General features: G+C 41.4%; 4 protein-coding genes across 6 annotated transcripts in view; 3 read left to right on the forward strand and 1 right to left on the reverse strand.

Annotated features, from left to right (window-relative positions):
* gpr158a (G protein-coupled receptor 158a) overlaps positions 1 to 20,453 on the reverse strand; it is a 126,505-nt gene that overhangs the window by 61,185 nt on the left and 44,867 nt on the right. Inside the window, exon 4 of the mRNA XM_054766073.1 lies at positions 17,725 to 17,824. The gene's annotated coding sequence lies outside the window, so the exon portion shown is untranslated. The remainder of the gene's footprint in view (positions 1 to 17,724; positions 17,825 to 20,453) is intronic.
* On the forward strand, positions 183 to 2,100 carry enkur (enkurin, TRPC channel interacting protein). Of its 2 annotated transcripts, XM_054766077.1 has the most exons (5): positions 185 to 731; positions 864 to 1,009; positions 1,079 to 1,293; positions 1,363 to 1,509; positions 1,572 to 2,100. In XM_054766077.1, exons 1-5 carry the CDS (start codon positions 655 to 657, stop codon positions 1,740 to 1,742), a joined length of 756 nt encoding a protein of 251 aa, XP_054622052.1. In that variant the 5' UTR covers positions 185 to 654; the 3' UTR covers positions 1,743 to 2,100. The 2 variants fall into 2 exon arrangements, with proteins under 2 accessions (XP_054622051.1, XP_054622052.1); XM_054766076.1 differs by having other exon boundaries at positions 183 to 731; positions 864 to 1,293.
* Positions 2,298 to 9,242, forward strand: prtfdc1a (phosphoribosyl transferase domain containing 1a). The gene is made up of 9 exons (XM_054766078.1): positions 2,298 to 2,538; positions 2,634 to 2,740; positions 2,809 to 2,992; positions 4,278 to 4,343; positions 5,633 to 5,650; positions 5,819 to 5,901; positions 6,661 to 6,707; positions 6,784 to 6,860; positions 7,700 to 9,242. The coding sequence occupies exons 1-9, from the start codon at positions 2,506 to 2,508 to the stop codon at positions 7,745 to 7,747; spliced, it is 663 nt and encodes a 220-aa protein (XP_054622053.1). The 5' UTR covers positions 2,298 to 2,505; the 3' UTR covers positions 7,748 to 9,242.
* Positions 13,886 to 20,453, forward strand: part of LOC129174264 (rho GTPase-activating protein 21) — a 46,220-nt gene continuing 39,652 nt past the window's right edge. Inside the window, exons 1-2 of one of the 2 annotated variants that reach the window (XM_054766062.1) lie at positions 13,886 to 14,220; positions 15,340 to 15,547. In XM_054766062.1, coding sequence (XP_054622037.1) covers positions 15,476 to 15,547 — 72 coding nt within the window. In that variant the 5' untranslated portion in view covers positions 13,886 to 14,220; positions 15,340 to 15,475. The remainder of the gene's footprint in view (positions 14,221 to 15,339; positions 15,548 to 20,453) is intronic. The other variant, XM_054766063.1, reaches the window with a different exon arrangement.

Raw genomic sequence — 20,453 nt, forward strand, 5'->3', positions numbered from 1 at the left:
ATAAGGTCGGTGCTGTGTCGTCTAAAATATTGGCTTACTGTATGTATGGTTACTTTAACATTTTTTAAGTCCACAGTCGCGGCAAATTCTGCATCAGTAGGAGATAACTCGCTGGCTTTGTTGCGTGTGGGGAGCGCCATATTGGTCATTCAAAACAACTACGGCACGCCCAGAGGAACAATATACAACACGTTAGCCATGGAAAGTCAATGGACGAACAATAAAATCTTTGATAGACAATTGTTATTTAACAGCAAACTTCTTAAGTTGTTTATTTGACTCTCATGACCCTTTTAAGTAATTACATTTGGAACTCAATGCGACGTCACGCCGCATTCAGAGTCGTTCGTAAAACTTTACATATGGTGGCTAACGTCCCCATTACGACTCACTTTTCGGTGAAAAATGCTTACTAATTCAACACGCTGAAACTGTAAGCCACGGACTCACAATATCGACACCTTTAGATCTCTAAACACACCAAAAAATGAATGACACCACAATTAACGTCTGTACCTGAAGGCAACTTGCGGTCCAGAGAGGTCACCTAGCAACAAGTCAAAGCAGAATAACCAGAGAACATTCTAGCTAACATTAGGTCGGCTAATTTAGGACATTTAACATCTCAAAATCAATGCAAGTAACATTTTTAACATGGATGACACAGCGTCCCCCCAAGAGAGCATATATAATTATTTAATAGAGCAGGTTGACCCTGAAAAAGCACCAAGGTAAGTAAAATACAACTCGCACACATTTTGATCATATCCTAGTCACTTTGGCTTTGGTTACCATTTGTTTTAATGATTGGAATTATTTGAAAGCAAGTCAGCAAAATTTATGTAAATGTGCTGTTTCTTAAGGTACACGTCCAAGTTTAGGCCCAAAATTAACATGCAGGCAAAGTTGATCAAGAATACAATGAAAACAATGGGACCGGCAAAAGTTGACGTCCCGTCTCCGGATAAATACCTCAAGAAGCATTCCAAAGAAGCACAACTGCCTGAAAGTGAGTTTTCTAACCGTTACAAGAGATTGTCTTGTTTGACTTATTGTCCCACTAACTCGTGTCCTGCAGAGAAAGAGGGATGTCGTCGCACGTGCACTGCAAAGAAACCCCCTATCCCCTCAAGGACAGAACACCCACCTATGGGCATCCACACTCAGAGAAACTTCATGAAGACAACTACAGCAGCGCCCATGAAACCACAGCCTGCTTCTGTTGACACCAACCGGGGTCACAAGGAGCTCCTTGAACATTCAGGTCTCATCCCCAAGTACATCAAGAAAAAGGTATGACACTGAGATACTGAACATGTGAGAAAAAGCCTGCAACCTGTTCTTGGCTTGCTTCACTTGCAGGATTATGGCCAGGTGCCTGAGTATTTGCAGCAACGCAGTGAAGAGAAGCAAATCAATGTGGAGAAGTACAACAGGTATCTGAAGGAACAGATGGAGCTGGGGGCCATGAAGCAGCTGTCTGATGAGGAGCGACAACTCAACCTGCAGGTACTTGAGGAGTACATCTGCTGAAACTTCCAGCAGAACCTAAAAAGATCTTTTCACTGTAGAGCTTGAAGAGGACATGGGCTGAGCTGCATCAAGAGTACCAGCGCCTCCCGCTTTTCATCGACACCCTGCTGAGGAAGACCCGCAAGGAGCGGCTGGAGGCGGAGATGCAGCAGCTGGAGGGAGACATTGCCCTCTTTGAGAAGTTCAAGACCATCTACATAGCAAAATAGAATCACACATGATAGACCTCCAGCTTCCATCAAGGCTAAACCATCCAAATTTGGAGCTGCACCTTCCTAGATAATGCTATATCTCACATTTTACTAACGTGACAATGTTACAGCAATGGATATGCTTGAGAGTGGTCAGTGTACAGCTTGAATAGCTTTCCGATCTACTGAAAATGTGTCGTCAAACTGCCAAATACAGTCTCAATACCTGGCAACACAAGTGAGTAGCAAGATAACTGTGGTAGCCCCATAGTCTCGGGCTGCACGAGTGCTGCCAGAGCTGTGCTTCCTTGAGGCATGAATTCCAACCTGTACTGTGACATTGTGAACTTCCATCCTCACTCACACCACAATAAATCTCGTTCACACTACACATTTGAGTACCCGGGTGTTATCTTTTTTCTTGTAAAATGGGGCAATCTTAACGTTCCGATTGGCTTGCAGCAGCCGCGCAGGCCTGAATGGCGTCACATGAAGGTAATTAAGCGAAACAAGGCTGCACTCTTTAAAAAAAAATGCAAATGACTCAAGCGTGATCGCGTAGCACATGTCTGGAGGGTTTTTTTTACTGTCTTGCCCTCATTGTGTGGACAATCCTGGATGAGAAGCAAGCAAAAACAAGAATATCCCTTTGGCAGTAACATACTATTGATAGTATGTGACTGATTGATGTGTATCTGCATTTTGTCCTCCTTCGTGTTTCTCCTGAAGATTAGCAGCACTGGACTATTCCTGTGAACTTTTTGACCTCAGCCTGCCAGAAATGGAACATTCGGGGAAGAAAAGAGGCATTGTGGTAAGTGTAACACAAAACTAGCTGTTCAGCGACTTTGATTGTGCATATGGATGGAAATATATACTGTATAAAAAGATGGAAACATCTCATCACAGATAAAAGATGACTGGCCAGGATACAGCCTGGACCTGTTCACCTACCCAGAGCATTACCATGACGACATAGACAGTGTTTACATTCCACACGGTGTCGTCATGGACAGGTGGACTCATCAAAACACATTTGAAGAAAATGTGAAGGTTATTCTTGACCATGTGCTGTGCTGTCTAGGACCGAGCGCCTAGCCCGCTACATCACAGAGGACTTTCTGGACAACAACATCATGGTCCTGTGCGTCCTGAAGGGCGGCTACAAGTTCTGTGCCGACCTGATGGAGTACATCAAGGTGCTCGGACGCAACTCCAACAAGTACCTGGAGACACGGGTGGAGTTCATACGGCTCAAGAGCTACCTGGTGGGTGAGATGTTCCAAAGCAGGCGTGTCCAAAGTCCGGGTCGGGGGCCATTTTCTTGGCCTGTGACAGATTGTAAAAACAAAATTCAACACAAGCCGCAGTACAGCATTGCATTGTATTAACGTCACGCGGAAAAGACAAAAAAAAACATTAAACTGCATCCTTGTATCTCTGCTCTAATGATATTTTTATATATTTTTTTATTTAGTAAAAAGGCTAAAAAAGAAAGCTTTATTATTTATTAGCTTCATAATTTTATAATTATATTATCATATTATTTAATATATATGTTACATGATCTATACATAATATTAATATATTATATAGTGGAATTAAAAAAAACTTTATTATTAGCTTTATTATACAAAGCTACTATTATTATTAATAACATTTCAGTCTCTTCTCTTTGCATTGTCTCTGTCCTCTATTTTTCCCATTTTTGCTTTTGTTTTATTTTATTTCTACAATGTGTGGCGGGCCAAAAAAAATACAAGCCGTGGGCCGCAAACGGCACTTTGGACGCCACTGGTCCAGACTGCTATCTTCAGTTTCAGCTCAATTTCATGAGTGAAACAGTTGTTGGGAGCTTCAAATAATGTTATATTTGCCTCTGCCACTAGATGTCACTGTTGCTCGGGATTTTAAAAATGGTGAAAGGCCACGCAACAAAAAGGGAAGAACACAGAGAGGAAAAGACTTACAGGAGGACATTGTTGCTCACAGACTAGCAGATAATAACATGCTCGAGCACCTGGAATTTTACCTCCAGGAATTTACCTTGGGGATGACACACTTAACAGTTCCAATTATGTCATCACCGGGCATGAAGAGGAATGTAAATGATGCATCTAACACCTCAGTTTTTTTGTCACAGTGAGATTCTATTTTAAGGTTCTTTGAAAATTTGGACAATTGCAATCATCTTTAAATGCCATTTGTTCCATTCCATTATGATCTCACATGTGGCCATATTACTGGATGGCCACATGTGAGATCATAATGGAGTCACGTGACCTGCAAGCCCTCAGGGTTGTGTCTGATTTCACCCACGTCACAGTTAGTTGTTTTTCAATCATGTGATGCCTTCGTAGTGCATTCACGTCAGACAGTGTCGAACTCTACTGATAACATCCAACTTGGTTAGCCAACCGACGGCACATGGGGCCCACAAGTTAAGTTCACAAGCATTTTTTTCAACAGATTTCTAAAAATCACCACAGCACTCTTGTCATACAGAGGATCTTTGACTAGCATTTTGATTTCATTGTATGGACTCCTTCACAGAATGATCAGTCCACAGAGGACCTGCACATCATCGGCAGCCGAGATCTATCCTTTCTACGTGGAAAGGTGCGTTTGATTCCCAGAAGATTTTTTTTCCCACATTTTTGTACATGGAAAACATCAAGAGGGAGCTGTCAGCTAAATATAGTCACTGCACAGCACTTCATTTGGCACACTTAATAAGATCCAATACAAAACTATACCCTTACAACACTGCACATTTTCATTGTTTGCTTCATAGATGTTTATATGTATTTGTTTGTAAGCTCTTGTACTCCTGCAGAACTGTCAAAATGTGCACATCCTACTGTATTGCTTGTGCTATTATTTCTTCTGACCACATGGTGGCACTTCTGTTAAACCCACGTAAGTTGGCTTGACTTGAAATTTCTCCCACAGTTCAATGTGCTCTACAAAACAGTCACTGTAACTTTAGGGTGTTTCACCGAATCACCACGACATTGGTACACACGTAATGGACTGACAAGCACACGTGTGTAAAATTTGCGCAAGATTGGTTGAAAAACATGGCCGCCATCAAGCAAAAGTAATTGCCCAGAAATCATTGACAATTTGTTTACTGACTGTAAAATGTTTAGCTCATCTGCATTACGTGCATGTCTTCTAAAGCATTTAGACCAGAGCCCATAGGGGGCGCCATAAATGTCATTTGTGCTTGCTTTTTCACATGACTGTAGTTTGGTGTACAAATGTGTTTCATCATATCACACTATAGAGGAGGCATGCATGAATCACTCCACTTTAGCTGAAACTGTAAGGTCACGAATATTCTGGACATGTCTCACTTGCGCACATGAAAACCTCCCTTGACATCTGTTTTATTTGAAAACAGGTAAAAAAAAACAAAAAACACATTGGGATACATTGTTGTCTGTCTTTTAAAGTGACCCTACTCCAGATGTAACAACGTGTTCCTTGGCACATACACTAACACACACACACAAGAGCAAAACAGAACACACACTCTGTAAAAATCGCAAACAAAGACGTCATCCGGCATGCTTAAATACACTTTCTGCAGCAGGTTATGCTCATTAAATGTCCCCCCGTCTAGTTTCTCCCCTCTGTTATGTAACGAGGGTCAGGTGTAGAGCGGCAGAACATTTGGCTCGGTGCCCGAGTTCCACATTGTCACGAAGAAGCCCATAGACCCTGCAGCGGTTGAAGCGTGCGACACACGTGACTCAGATGTTGACTCCTGCCCAGAATAGAACTGATTCTCACTGTTGTTGCCATAGATACCCTTTTTTTTTTTTTACACATTTCACAGCAGTTCTGCATGTAAAAGGACATGAATTCATTGTGTTTTCATCCCTTTTTTCCATATTTCCAAGAGCGTGCTCATTGTTGAAGTGAGTATCTTTCTCCTCATTGCAAAAAACATTGATTATATTTCATTAGAAGCATTAATGAGAGTCTCCTATATTAAAACTTGATACATTTCAAACATGCTATCTTACATTAAGAATTAAATGTCTGATATGTCCTTCTCTCCCCCCTCTGCTGGTCTCCTCCCCAAGGCCATTGTTGACACAGGCAAGACAATGAAGGCCCTTCTGAAGCATGTGGAGACCTTTGAACCCAAGATGGTCAAGGTCGCGGGGTGAGCCAGCCTGTCTGTGACCCATGTTTGTCCCCCCACGACAGGAAATGCCAAATGTGTGATGAAACAAGATGTCACTTTGTCCGCAGTTTCCTCTATGGGGACGGCAATTTACAATATATGCACAAAAGTAATGGAACTCAGCGCTTCATTGATCAGTTATTCATTTCCCAGTACAAGGCATACTGGGATGAGTTGATGTGGAAGAACAAGCCCTGGTCCTCACCAATGGACCAAAACTCCCACAATATACTCCAGTGAGTGGAGGCTGTTGTAGGGTGAAACTCCAATTTTTTTCACTCCCTTTATGTGAAATATGTCCCAATACTTCTGTTTATTATTTGTGTTTTTTTGCAATACGCAGCGGGGGTTACCTTCCAAGACACAAATAATGGACGCACCCGTAAAAAGCCCTAAAATGGCTATTTCATTTCAGTTTTACACATTAAAAAACAAGTGCAGGTATACAGTATACATACAATTGTACTTTGTACAACAAAGTACAATATACAGTATTGTACTTACAAAACATCACATCTTGTCAAAGCATCTTCCTGCTGGAAAAGGTTGAGTGAATTGGCTTGTGAGACAGCGCCCACTGCTGGATTCATAGCTGCAGCACACACTTTTTTTTTCCCCCGGCAGATAGCACCATCAAAGCAATTTCTATTTGAGTCAGTGTCAGCAACAGCAGCTCCTTATTTAGGCCAAAAACACTATGGAGTTTTGAATGGTAACTGTACATTCAACTCATTTCAGTCTGCTGGTGAAGAGGGCTCCCAACATGGATGAGAACCTGACCGACTGTAAGTGCTTACACCATTTCTTGTATTATCAATCTTATTATTTATGAAAACAAACTTCCCTTATTCTCTCCCACAGATGTCGGATTTGAAATTCCAAACCGCTTCGTCGTCGGCTACGCTCTGGACTACAACGAGTACTTCCGCGACCTCAATGTAAGTTTTGCAAGCGACCTTTTTTTGAAGAGTGGAGAGGAAGGGATGAAAGACACACAGAGGGAGGGAGGGAATGGGCGGGAGGGTTTGTGAAAATAGTAAATCAAAGAGGTGACCCTACACAGCCACCACACCCTTACCCTGAAACCTGAACCCACCTAGCAGGTTTCTGTTCCCTGCACATGTAAACGAGCAGCTTGGATATCTTACAGCTACGCAGGCTAATGAAGGAGATATAATAATAACATCATTTTCCATCATGCTGGTGTTAGCATGGTAACTGGCTAAGTGGCCCTTTAGGGACAAGGAACCATATTTGGTAACCACATTGGCTGTACGCCTGACGACAGAATAATAATGACAATTTCTAAAAAATAAAAAAAAAAATCCACATGAAAACTCACATGCATCCCCATTGAACTTACATGTTTTTATGCACACCTTTTAATTCCTTAAGTTTTCTCTGCACTGTGTGCACTTAAATGCATGTTTTGGGATGGAGGTTTATCACACGCATGGGAGAGTTGACGGTGGAATGTTGGGTCTTATTATCAGGCTGAGTTAAAGCATACTCTCTTATCTGTCCTTGTCCCAAGCAAGAAGTACGATTGCAGCGCTGAGCGTGTTTATGTGTTTGAAACATAAAGCTGCATCTTTTCCGAGTTATTATAGCTCTTAAATAACATCAGAACACGCTGATGTCATCAATGATGTACTTTTTCTGTAAATTACATGTTATGTTTTTTGACTCAGTCAAACTGTAGCCCGCCCCTCCAGCTGGCTCACACATGAAACAAAATAAAAAGTGACTTTCAAATATTTTTTTTCTCTTTTTTCAGCATATCTGCGTCATCAGCAAGACCGGGAAGCAAAAGTACAAGATCTGACTGTTTTATAATACTGTACGGGTATTTTTGTGACGATGATTTAACGCAAAGGAATATACATTTGTATATCTTCGATAGGTTTGTGTTGTGTGTAAATGTAATTAACACATAAAGACATTGCTAAATCAAAGAAATTAGTGCGGGCCAGCCGATGAGGACGCTGGTGGCAGATGGCGAGAGATTATTAAAGTTGGCATCATCGAGACTTGCTCTGACTCATGGAAAACACACAGTGTGCGCAGTGTCGAGGCCCGAACACACACACAAACACACAAAATCATAATATGCTTGTTCCCAATTACAGGTACAGTATAAATAGAAGCCTTCATTCCTTCAAGCCTTCTTTTCAGTGTTATATAGCTTCAATGACCAAATGACATCTAGTGAGAATTATGCCTAAATAATATTATAAAGAGCTATTTATAATATTTTGACCCCTCATTTAACCAAATAACATCATCTTTGTGACAGTGTCAATTAAAAGTGAGCGTTATTCCTCCTCAGCCTCACTGGACCGTGCAGGTGAGCATACCTAATAAATAAACTAATGTTGTGGCCTGTGTGAGTGTCTTCTCTAAGCAAATAGTGCCCCCCTGGGCCTTGACCCCCTTGAAAAGGACCCTTAAGGTAGACATCAAAACAGACAACAAACACGCTCCAAATGTCCAGAAGAATGTTGTTTCCTTTGGTCTTGTTGCCGTTGCCAGAGCGACAGAGAGTCAAGTGTCGCTAATCGCCACTTCATGTACATAAAATTGACTTTTTGTGATGTTTATGACAGTAACAGGAACAGCTTTGGAAAAAAAGGCTTCACTACACATGTTAAAAAGCCAGAAGCTCTACCAACTATCAGTCATCTACAGATGTGGGAGCTGTAATGTAATGTCTCACATAGATATGCTCATGTTGCTGACGTTTGTGTCCTGTCCCACTCCTCAACATTACATTGCTGTATTGTGATCACCCAATGTGGCGCCCTAGGCAAGCTTTTATATGGCGCTCTCCTCCATCGGCGGCTTACATAGGCTTACATAAGAAATTGAATGGCAATTGTTTTTACCGTTGTCTTGAATTTGTAAGATATTTCAACCAATTTACATGCTTAACAAATTACAAATAAATACAAAAAAATCTCATCCTGTAAATAACTGAATAAATGATTAACATTATAATAACAATATACACAAAAGCTATATAAAATACCCATACAGTAATCCCACGTTTATCACGGTTAATTGATTCCAGACCTTACCAGACAGACAACACCCCTATAGTCACCTTTACACTCACCCAGCATAGTAGACATAAGAGTAAATAAGTCAGACAAGACGTAAATAAGACTTGTGCTTGTGTGTGTTGCTATACATTTGTTCCCTAGGGGAGCAGAGTGATTGGTGGACAGGAAGTGACGTTGGGGGTTCTGAGTTTCATCTTCCTGTGGGTTACAGCCGCAACCGTAGCCCGTGTATTTATTAAGGGTCAAACCTGCAATAAAAGGCGTTTTTTATGGCCATCGAGTCTAGTGCTTGTGTGTCTCACCTAGTGACCCATGTAGAATACTACATACCATTCACAGCGTCTTTGAATGCGTCTTCTGAATGTCTTGTATTTGCATTTTAATTCATTTAGCCATTTTTATGCTTAAGTTAGCAAAAAAATAAGTCAAATTTGCTTTAATATGCATATGTTTAACTAATGATGGGCCGTATTCAACCACAAATCAGCATGATTTGTTACATTTTTTGTAAAAAACCGTGATGAAGTGAAGCCAGGAAAGTCAAACTGCAAAGTGGTAAGGGACAAGTGTATACAGCTATATGCAAAACTATGTACAAAAATGGTAGGCGTGGGAAGAGTATTTTGCGTTTGCCATTATTGCTTAGTATGTGATATATGGCATCCATTACTTTGTTAGTGTGTATGTACAAATGTTATGGAGCCACACACTCTGTGGACAAACACAGCTCGTTATTAAAGCTACTTTCTAAATTCCAGCATAAATTTGGGACCTCTGTGATGTACTAAACCTGGTGAAAAATACTCTAATATGGCACCATTAATCATCCGAGGAGCCTGCCTTCATCTATATACAGATTCCTGTGATTGTAGTAAGTCATTTGTTGATTTTTATTTGCATGGCTGGCTCCAAGGCTAATAAAACTACAATGAAAACACATCTCAGCCTCCAAAAGCTGAGCGCCATGGAGCTAAATGAGCTGCCAGTTGACTTATTTGGCTAACACGAGTGAGTGCAAACAAAAAGAGAATGTTCTGTGATAAACAAGCTCTTTACTAACACATTCCTACGTTCCCTCCAAACTTGTCCATGACCCTTCAAGTTGCAGGGGGAGTGTGTGTGATAAGACAAGGTGGGGGGGTGACTCAACAAACAACACAGCTGCCTCAGCCTTGCAAGCTTGTGCATCCTTATGGTTAAATATCAGACTGCAACAGAGGCAGCGGCGACGGTTAACCTTAGCCCGGCACTAATGCTCACCGCACAGCCATGGGAAACCTGCAGGTGCCATTGTCTTTGCCGAGTGTGGTGAAAGTGAGACGATGTGTAAAAGCGGCAAAGCTTTCACATGCTGTGGCTTTGTGGCGCTCCGTGGAGGGACAAGAGCGCAGGAAGGAAGAATGGAGTAGGCTACAGGTAAACTGCCCCCTGTACAAAGGGAACAAAACGGGAATTGTACATTTGAATGAAGATTTTGTCATCCGAAGCCCTGTCGTTACAGAGGATTCGATTTCCAGTCCTTTGGTCCAACATATGAAAGCTACTATTTTCCCAACTATTACCTCCACCAAGGAGATTATGTTTTCACTGCATTTTTTGTCTCTCTCTATCTGCAGTCTGCGAAGTTCTATTCTAGTTGTTTTTGTATTTACTATGTCATATATATAATTTTGGGGAAATGATATATATCATTTTTGGGGGTTAAAACTGGTTAAAAAAGCCAGTTACTAATTCTGGGAATGCGCTGCCCTCTATTGGTCTGGAATGTGATGCATACTATAACTGATGTGTTAGTCAAGGTAGTCAACTGCGCAAAAAACATAATGTCTTTCTGCTTAGATCCCAGTAGTGTTATTTATTAAGCATTTTAATGGACTTTTTATAATTTTTTTTTACTCACAGTTACTTGAACATGTCTTTTTCCACTAAAACAAAGCCAGAATCCACTTACACCGCTCTTCATTCCCAGCTCAGAGTTCAGTGAGTAGTGTTTAGTTGAAATGTCATATTAAACAAATAGAAAGAGAGTTGATAGTGTTCCAGTGATGGACTACTAAGGATGTCCAGACTTCTCCCGTTACTTTTATTCTTATTTTGTAAGGAAAGTCAATACAATGTTCTGCCATTCCTTAACATTTTTACATCACCACATGGCTAACATAGTCATACATCAAGTCATAAATGAAGTCAAAGATCCTCTATATGACAACAATTCTCTGCTGTTTTTAAGAATTTACTGCAAAAACATTTGTCAAAGATCCTCTATCGTGACAATTTTTAGGAATGTTTGTCGCCCCCAAGTTATGAACTGCACTCTAGCCAGGTGAATAGTGTTGCTGTAGATTGCCTATATTAAACCATACAACAACCTGTTGTGGGCCTTCTTTCCTACTTATTAAAGTGCATGTTGGAAATGCTGCTTCACACACGCTGTCATGTTTAGGATCACTTGCTGCACATCACTTTAAGTTGACCATTGTCTAAATTGGGGTGCACCGTCTTTTTAGACAATAGCTCTCCCCTGAAACCGGGGGATCCTCGCAGCACTGTGGGTCAAAGGAGGTCCTATTGTCCTGTGCTCTATTGTGCTGCTGGAGTAGCCTGCAAACAGAACACTGTCAGCCTTTGTCTTTCTTTGGATCAGCTGCGTGCAGCCCCCCCACTTTTTTTTTTTTGTATGCTCCGTGGATTCCCATGCGGCCGCTGTGTCCTACATGTCATCATAATAAAGTTAAGAACTGCGTTTGCACTCGCTAATGGCTCGGCAAACAAAATGGAGAGCTCTTAATGCTGCGTACAAAATGCACACAATCAAAACAATTATTTAACCTCCTGAGATCCAGCAATGCATTTTTGTCCTCTAGAAGGGGCAAGTGTTTCACTGACTTATTTCAAATTCAAAAACACTCTACAAGAATTAAAGCTGTTGCGCTGTGGGGGGGACATGCTGGGCTTTCTAGTGATATGAGATTGTCCAATGAAACACAGGCGCTCTCTTCCCAAAATGGCTACCATATTGTACATTTTTAAATGTATCCAGTTATTCTGTGGGTAAAGGTACAAATTCAATGTTAAATCAATAGTTTCAGGTGGTTTTGGTAACATACAGTCATTTCTAAGATATTGAAAACTACATATTTTCCAAGGTGCCATCAATTTGGTGGACATGAGGACTTACTACTACTATTTCTTCATATAAAATGGTGAAGATGGTTGATGCCATACTCTGAGCCCCTCAACTAGAGTCGCCAAAACCTTGCCTCCATTTGATTTAATTGCCAATGCTTGTTTCAATCTCAGTACATCCAATTCTACAATGCCAAAACCTCATGTCAGGAGGAAACCAAGAAGAAAAACTTCATCTTGCAGTGTCATTCACAATATGACTGGAAAAAGTGTGGCATGAAATGTACACAATCCCAAAACCAAAAATGGTTGTCAATACTTTTTTTCATCCACCCATCCATTTTCTTACTGGGTTCGCGGGGGTATGCTGGAGCCTATCCCAGCTGATTTTGGGCAAGAGGCAGGGTACACCCTGGACTGGTTGCCAGCCAATCGCAGGGCACATATAGACAAACAACCATTCACACTCACTTTCATACCTATGGACAATTTAGAGTCACCACTTAACCTAACAAGCATGTTTTTGGAATGTGGGAGGAAGCCGGAGTACCCGGAGAAAACCCACGCACGTACGGGAAGAACATGCATACTCCACACAGATGTCCAACAGAGATTCGAACACAAATCTTCCAGATTACCTGACTGTGTGGCCAACATGCGAACCACTAACCACACCACAGTAGCTTTTTTTGCTGTTCACTTTTAATATAACTAATAATAACATGCAGCATATACAAAATATAGGCAATACAGTTTGTTTATATTTAAAAACATTCGTATTCCTCTCATGAAAACAGCAGAAAATATTGTAAAGGAAAGCTTTTGGCACTAGATAGTCTTGTCCACTCAAAAGCACGTTGCATAAAAAAATTCCCAAAGTATTGTGGCATATTTTTTTCACCCCAATTATTTCATGCAAAATAAATATTTTTCTCTCAACATGTATTTTTGCATGGTTCACATTTCTAGTCCTGAGGCATGTGAGTGAAAGCTATGCTAACACATAACTTAGATTAGATAGGTTAGGTACACCTGCACCATCAAATCGGGGCGGACTTACCATTAGGCAAACACAGGCAATTGCCTTGGGCTCCAAGATTTCCAGGGGCTCCTAAATGTCTCTGATTTAAAGTACGTACTACTGTTTTAGTCTTACGGTAATTCACGTGCTGAAAACTACATCAAAATGCATAATCTATCATGAGTGCTTCACAAACTCCCCCCTCCGTACTCATGTAATGGACATGTTCCATGTTACTGAGCATGTGCAAATTGATTCCGGAAGATGGGAGCTTGTTGGTGCGGTTTGGAGAAAAGTGATGCGGAATTACACCAGTGGAGTGAGAAAGGCGAGAGGGGAAACAAACAGTTTAAAAAAAAAAATCAAAACTACTGAAGGTAGACAGCAGGCTGACAGCAGCACAGCCGAAAAGAATGCTTTGTCTCCCAAATGACTAGATATACCTCTGCATCTAATACCAATATTATGTTTAATACTGGGGCGTAGAAATGCGGTTTCTAATATAATATTTTAAAATAAATAGGGTCACCAAAACACAAAAAAATATGTGGTGGCTTTCAACACACTTGCTCACCTCAGATGCTTTGGGACAATGTTGTTGTGGTACCTTCTGCTCTTTATAGGAAATGTTATGTAACACTGACTTCAATTGGTTCGTCTTAAAATTCCAAATTTAAACTGGACACCTGATTGGGCGCCAGCCACCGAGTGGGCGGGCACAGGAGGCGGGGCTTCTTCAAAGGCAGCAGCTTCATCCATCGAGGTACAGATGGTCGCTCCGCCAAGTGGGACCTCACCGGAATACACTTCTCTTCCCCTTTTTTGTGTTCTCTCTTTTTAAATCCTTAATGATCGATCGCTGTGGAGATGAATGAACATCGGAGGATTGATTTTCGCCGGATAGCCGTAAAGAAGGAATGCCCACCGTGGGGCGTTTGCTGCCGTGTTTTTTCCAGCGAGCTCCAGCAGCGGGCTGCCGCCAGCGGAGCTCCATTAGCGGGCTGAGCTCTCCTCTTTGGACCCCCTGGGGTTTGGACTAAGATGGACAAAGTGCTTATTTTGTCATCTGGGCGTTGTTTTCTCAATTAGGTAATGATAATTTCTAGTAGCTGCTTTAAAAATGCTAACAAAAAACATTGTGTTGCATGTGTCATCATGCATAAAAGCTGTTTGGTGTGTGGCTTGATCCATCCCATCAATGTGACATGCACGTTTTCCACACTGCGAGAATTGATTGGTGTTGGACGTGCACGTCTCATGACCAGCGACCATGTAGAGATGTTTTTGTTTTTTCTCCTGACTAATAGCACCAACACATCGCTGTCACTACAAAGAAACGTTGCACAAGGTGACGTAAATGTCAGTGTTTTTGTAATGTGTGCCAATCACAAGTATGATTTAAAAAAAATAATAAATGAAGCAATATAACAACAGAGAAATGACTGTATGCAGATGTAATGCTTATTTAGTGTCAGTGGCACTAAGTGGGCTTCACATTGTTTACAATAACACCCACTGGACACTAGATTAAGTACACCTGCAGCATCTGATGCCAACAACGTCGTGTTCATTATTGGGGGTGTAGTTTGTATTGGGCTATAAATGCACTGCATCATACTGAGTCTTAATATTTTCGAATATTTTGCTACTTTTACCTTCTTGATTGTTATTTAATTATGGTCTTTATCATATATTTTGTATTTATCTTTGAGACAAAGTCAGTTTTTACTCCTTTGTGTATTCTTTTCATTACTGAATACACTACGCACAAACCTTATCTATTAACTATCAATTATTTTCTTACAAAGGAAGTGAACAGACTATCAAAAATTGCTGAGACTCGGAGAAGGGGTAGGATTAAATAAGACCAGCTTCTTCCTACTCCTCTTTGGACATGTTGAATTGTGCAAGCGTAAACATGCAATTTTCCTTAATGTAACTTTGTTAAGTGTGTTTGAAATGAACAAAACCATTACCATTGCCATAAATAAGGTCACCAAAAGAGTATAATGCACACAAGAAAAAACAACAATGCAGTATGATGCACACAATAAAAAACACAATAGTAAACAATGTTTACAGGTGTACCTAAGGTTGTGTCCGGTGAGTGTACAGGAGCAGGTTTTTGTGCATGCATGTTTACTTTTGTGGACTGGAACCTGCAAAGAAAAAAATCCTAATTGCTCAATCGTCGAATGTCCCATATAGATTTCCACCTCTACAGGACATGAGGAAGGACGACAGTGTGGATTAGGATCTATTTCCCTTCCTGTTTTGACATCACCCACTCAAGCTCCATGTGGGCTCTGCAGGACTTTTCCCCCTTGAGTGTTTATGACGTGGAATGATGGCAGCGCGTTGGAGCGACTTGCCGCAGGGCAATGAGGAGAATCAACTCATAGCTCCGTCATGCGAGGTAAGAAACAGAGAGGAGAGTGTGTGACTTTCAGAATGTTAATTCATTGCGTTTTTTTTTTTTTAAGTATCGGATGAGCGTTCATCATGTGACCCGAATCACACTCGGGTCACATTTATTTCCGATACAATCCCGGCTCTGTGTGCGCACATTCTCGCGGGGTGATCATCAAAAAGTTTGCGAGCGTGTGACATGCCACACAAGTGCCATCATGTGTCGCAGAAATGTAAGCCTGCGTGTCCGGGGTGACTGGGTTCATATCTCTCCCCACCCTGGGACAACTGTTTAAGAGCAAAGCACAAAGAGGAGGTTTATATTCGCGTGGCTAATCTTTGCCGGGACTCTTTTTGGCACCCAGCGATGGCACAGTTTCATCCTTCTGCGCGGTGACTTCAGTGGTTACGTCACTGTAATCATCATCACACTGCAGCTTTGGCCCGCTTGTCCATGTCATTACAGTCCAGTGGTGCTGCCATGTTTTGGATTAACCCATCATCAGAAAATGGCAACAGTGCATTGCAGCGCAATCCTCTTAGCATGTCAGAACTCTGCAAGGATGGACGACATAAATCTTTGGGAATATGGGGGGGTGGTTTGAGGAGTGAACACTTGATGGAGCGAGGCGTCTCTAATAAAATGGAGAGGGAGCTTTCAGCGTGGAACATGAGCTGCCTCTTTCTCTTACACTTTGTATCTAATAAATGTCTCCATTAGCATCGGTTAACCACTTCCGCCTGGCAACAAGAGGAAGCATCATAAAGTGTCTTTCTTCAGCTTTGGATATGGGAGGTTTTTTGCAGCTTTAGGGTGCATTTACAGGGCAACATATTATCAAAATGATGCATAAACAACTGCATGCCAGGCCAGTAGTGGGTAATGGTTTAGTTCATCTTGAACATGCTTAAAAAAGTTACACTGAAGTACGTCACATGTTTACACCTGCAAAATTCAACTTGTCCGAAAAGGAGTAGGAAGAAGCGGAACTTATTTAATCCTACCCCTTCTTCATGCCTCAGAAATTACTGACAATTTCTTCACTTTCTGTGTTTAACATTTACCAATTCACCAGTTTTGAACTGATTAAATAAATCAGTTTTGGCAATAGCAATTTTTGTAAAGAGGCACTTTGCACATGCACGTGCACTTGTATGAATAATCTTTTTAGTGCCCTTTGCCGACGTGTATGTGAGTTTAAAATTTGACATTCATAATGCAGTGTTGCTCTTTGCTATGTCCCGCCATTGTTGATGCTGCAAAATATGTCAGAGCACATGCTCAGTCTCCAGATAGCATTACCCCTAGTCTTAGTGGCTCTGAGCAGCATTGAGCATCAGAGCAATCTGATAGGTGTCAGTGCTATGATCTCCCGGCAATGCTGTCATTGCTTTTCAGGCCATGAACTCATCTTTAATCATCATGTTTACAACAACACACAAACTCTCTCCCCAACTTTCAAGCTTCACTGAGTACCCCCTGCCCCCCAACTCCATAATGAGGCCTCCCTCCCCCTCCTACCCGCATCATCCCGCCTCATTAATGAGGGAGGGGCGTTGTCGCTAAGTAAGTAAGCCCCCTCCCCTTCTTCCACTTCCTATGCGACCACCGCCCTAGCCGTGGAAACACAGCTGCCCCCCGTCATGGAGAGAAAACACCCCACGTGTACTATGTCTGTTCTGGCCTTGCTCGCTTTGACCCGCCATCATGCTTGCTTGCACAGCAGCTGTGAACTTATTTATTTACATCTTGTGCTGTGGTTAATAAAGGTACACATATATTTTTCAGCAATTTAGTCTCAGAGGTGCCACAATAGTGTATAGGAAGTGTGTTGTCCAAAATCTAGCCTGGATGCTGGAATTTAGACAGTTTAAAAATGCTTTTACTACTGGGAACACGGTGTTTTGTGTGTCTGTAGCTTTAATGCTAATGAACTGTGTTTGTCCACACCTGTCTTCAACAGTGTGTGTGTCTCCAAGCAGCACTATTGTGCACTTCATCCACTTTTTACATATACAGTACACACTACCTTTGCACTTGTCGAACGTAATAGAAGCCATATATCACATACAACAATGTAACAGTAAGGAGTGGGACTGGAGAACATGAACGGTGCAGTGCTAACGACGCGGCCACATTTTAACAGCACATCATGCTAAGAAAAACAAAATAGTCAAACTTACAGCTGCCACGTCTGGCGGAGCTCCGGGCCTTATTTTCATATGTGTAGCGAAGCCTGCCTTTTCACAAAGCTGTCTTCCACGTAATGGCGGGCACATTGTTCTGCAAAAAGCAGAGATGAGTGTTAAGATATTTATTTTCCACACATGTATGGATATGATATCCAAAAATGACTTGCTTTGCCCTGAAACCAAAGTTTACTGCCTGCAAAGGTTGCTAGGCAACCACCAGGCCAGATGCTGAGACTCCCCTCACCTTTTATCGATCACCGTCCTCATTCGTGCTGCGAGGATGAAACGGACAGCTTTTTGTCTAAATATAGCTCACCACACCCCCGTCTCCCTCCCAACCTGATAACCCCGTTTCCTCATCTTTCATTCCTGCGTTATTTTATTTTAGCAATGCTATATTTAAACTGTGGAAAGATGGAATCTCTTACCAGTGTTGAGGAAGGGGAACAGAATCCTAAATGTGATAAGCAGTGTGATTTGCATGCATTTGACAAGCAAATACATGCAAGCAGCAAGTGTGACCAGAACATGAACTTGAGAATGACAAGACTTACTCTTCTTTTCCCTACTAAAGTAACGTCAGGTCACAATTTGGCGAGCTATTGTTTTCTCCAACCAAAAGGGAAATCCGCCTGGCCGCACTCAAGGTCATCAAATGTGTGATATGCGGTCTTATCTTGCGCCCATGTGGAGGAGTGACGTTGGTACTCAGTGTGTTTGCCCTGCATGTCAGCTGCTTAAAGCCCAGCCTGGCTGCACTCACACTGGGTTTAACCACCGGTTGGTATGGTAGGGTATGGTTTATTTGTTTCAGACATGCTTAACGGGGTTACATTTACACACTTCCAACATGTCTGAAAAGGAATAGGAAGAAGCTGAGCTTATTCAATCCTACACCTTCTCCTTGTCTATTACTAATAATTAATTCACACCATGACTTTTACATTATTTACACACTTATATTTTGTTTGCTGAAATTTTGTCAATTAAATTTTTTTCACTTCCTGTGTGAGTAAGAAGGGAACGTTAAAAAAAAAAACATATCAAGAAGCAAACTAAAAATGACACTAAATAGCTCATACAGTGGTACGGAAAAGGAAAAAATAAAATTGTTAAAAATAAGAATAACAATAAAAAGAAATATTTTTTTAATAACAGGACTACCTTGTTTTTATGTTCACATAAACATAAAAAAAATAATCAATTGAAAATAAATAAGTGGCCTAATGGTTAGCATGTTGGCCACACAGTCAGGAGATCGGGAAGATCTAGGCTTGAATCTCCGTTGGGCGTCTCTGTGTGGAGTTTGCATGTTCTCCCCGTGCGTGGGATTTCTCCGGGTACTCTGTTTTCCTCCCACATTCCAAAAACATGCATGTTAGGTTAACTGGCAACTCTAAATCGTCCATAGGTATGAATGTGAGTGTGAATGGTTGTTTGTCTATATGTGCCCTGCGATTGGCTGGCGACCAGTCCAGGGTGTACCCCGCCTTTCGCCCAAAGTCAGCTGGGATAGGCTCCAGCATACCCGCGACCCTAGTGAGGATCTTAAACAAGGATGTAAAGCAAAGACATTCAGGTTAAGTATATAAATACTGGAGTTTGACTGGATTGCACCATTCAAGAGTAATTTCCGGATATAGATGAAGTAATTGAAGTATTTGTCACAATCAGTGAATGAAATGTATTGCTTCATATTGTTGAATTTAGCATAATCTATGTTATTATGGTAGAGTTGTTTATGACTTGAAGATGCATTAAGTCTTTGTGAATTGTGTCTTATTTCCTTGTGGTCAAGATGAGGTCATCTTCAATGTGTGTCCAAAATATTTGGCTTCCTCTGCTCCTCCTTTTAACTTGATGCATTGTAGATTTTGCAGTTGGTGTGCCAAATGCCTAGAATTTTCTCCTGATTCTTTGTGTGTTTTCTTGATGCATGCTCATTTATATAGATGTTTGTTCCTTTCAGCTTGCTTTTCTTTGCCTGCAAAGCCAGTATGTTTTTTGTTGAACTTTATGACGATGATAGATCTAGTGTTATTCCTGCCAGACATTGGAATGCATGTACCAGTGTTGCTGGCATCCACATCTAACCCCTTTGATTGCAGACAGTTGTCCACCTGTTGCTCTGTTGAATCAACATCATCTTGTTCTTCTCCTCGGCTATCGGCTGAATGTAATGTGAAGCCTTGTCACAGTGACATTGTGCATGCGCGTGTACTATTCCAAATTATCAATATTACCAATCATTTGCGATATAATGCGATCCTTTTCATCATTTTGCTTCCAGCCCAACCACTTTTCCTTCCAGTCCTTCACTTCCTTAATGTGTTTTGTTAAGTACTTCACGTCGTCGCACCGTTTATCTTTTATTTCGTTCAATCTGTCTCCCATGTCGTTCATCTTCATTATGACTTATCGAGACTACCTGCTTCCTGCCCCCGGTCCACGTCCTCCTCATACATGTTCTTGCAAGATTTTTTTATTTTTCTGGCCTGAGTCTACTTTTTTTTTTTTTTTTGGTTTTGTTCTTTCCATTCCCAGTTGAATCAGTGTCCAGACCCTTCTGCCAGACTGCCCCTGTTGATCTGCTAGTTAAAAAAAAGGGAGTGCAGAAAAGATGTTTTTTGAAGGGAGGGGGGGTGGTCTCCAAGATGGGGGCAGGCAAGCAGAACAGAACCAGCCTAATGCTCAGTGAGGCAAAGGTGCTATCTATTACA

This window comes from Dunckerocampus dactyliophorus, chromosome 21, assembly GCF_027744805.1.
Source record: "Dunckerocampus dactyliophorus isolate RoL2022-P2 chromosome 21, RoL_Ddac_1.1, whole genome shotgun sequence".
In the NCBI taxonomy this organism is placed as follows: domain Eukaryota; kingdom Metazoa; phylum Chordata; class Actinopteri; order Syngnathiformes; family Syngnathidae; genus Dunckerocampus; species Dunckerocampus dactyliophorus.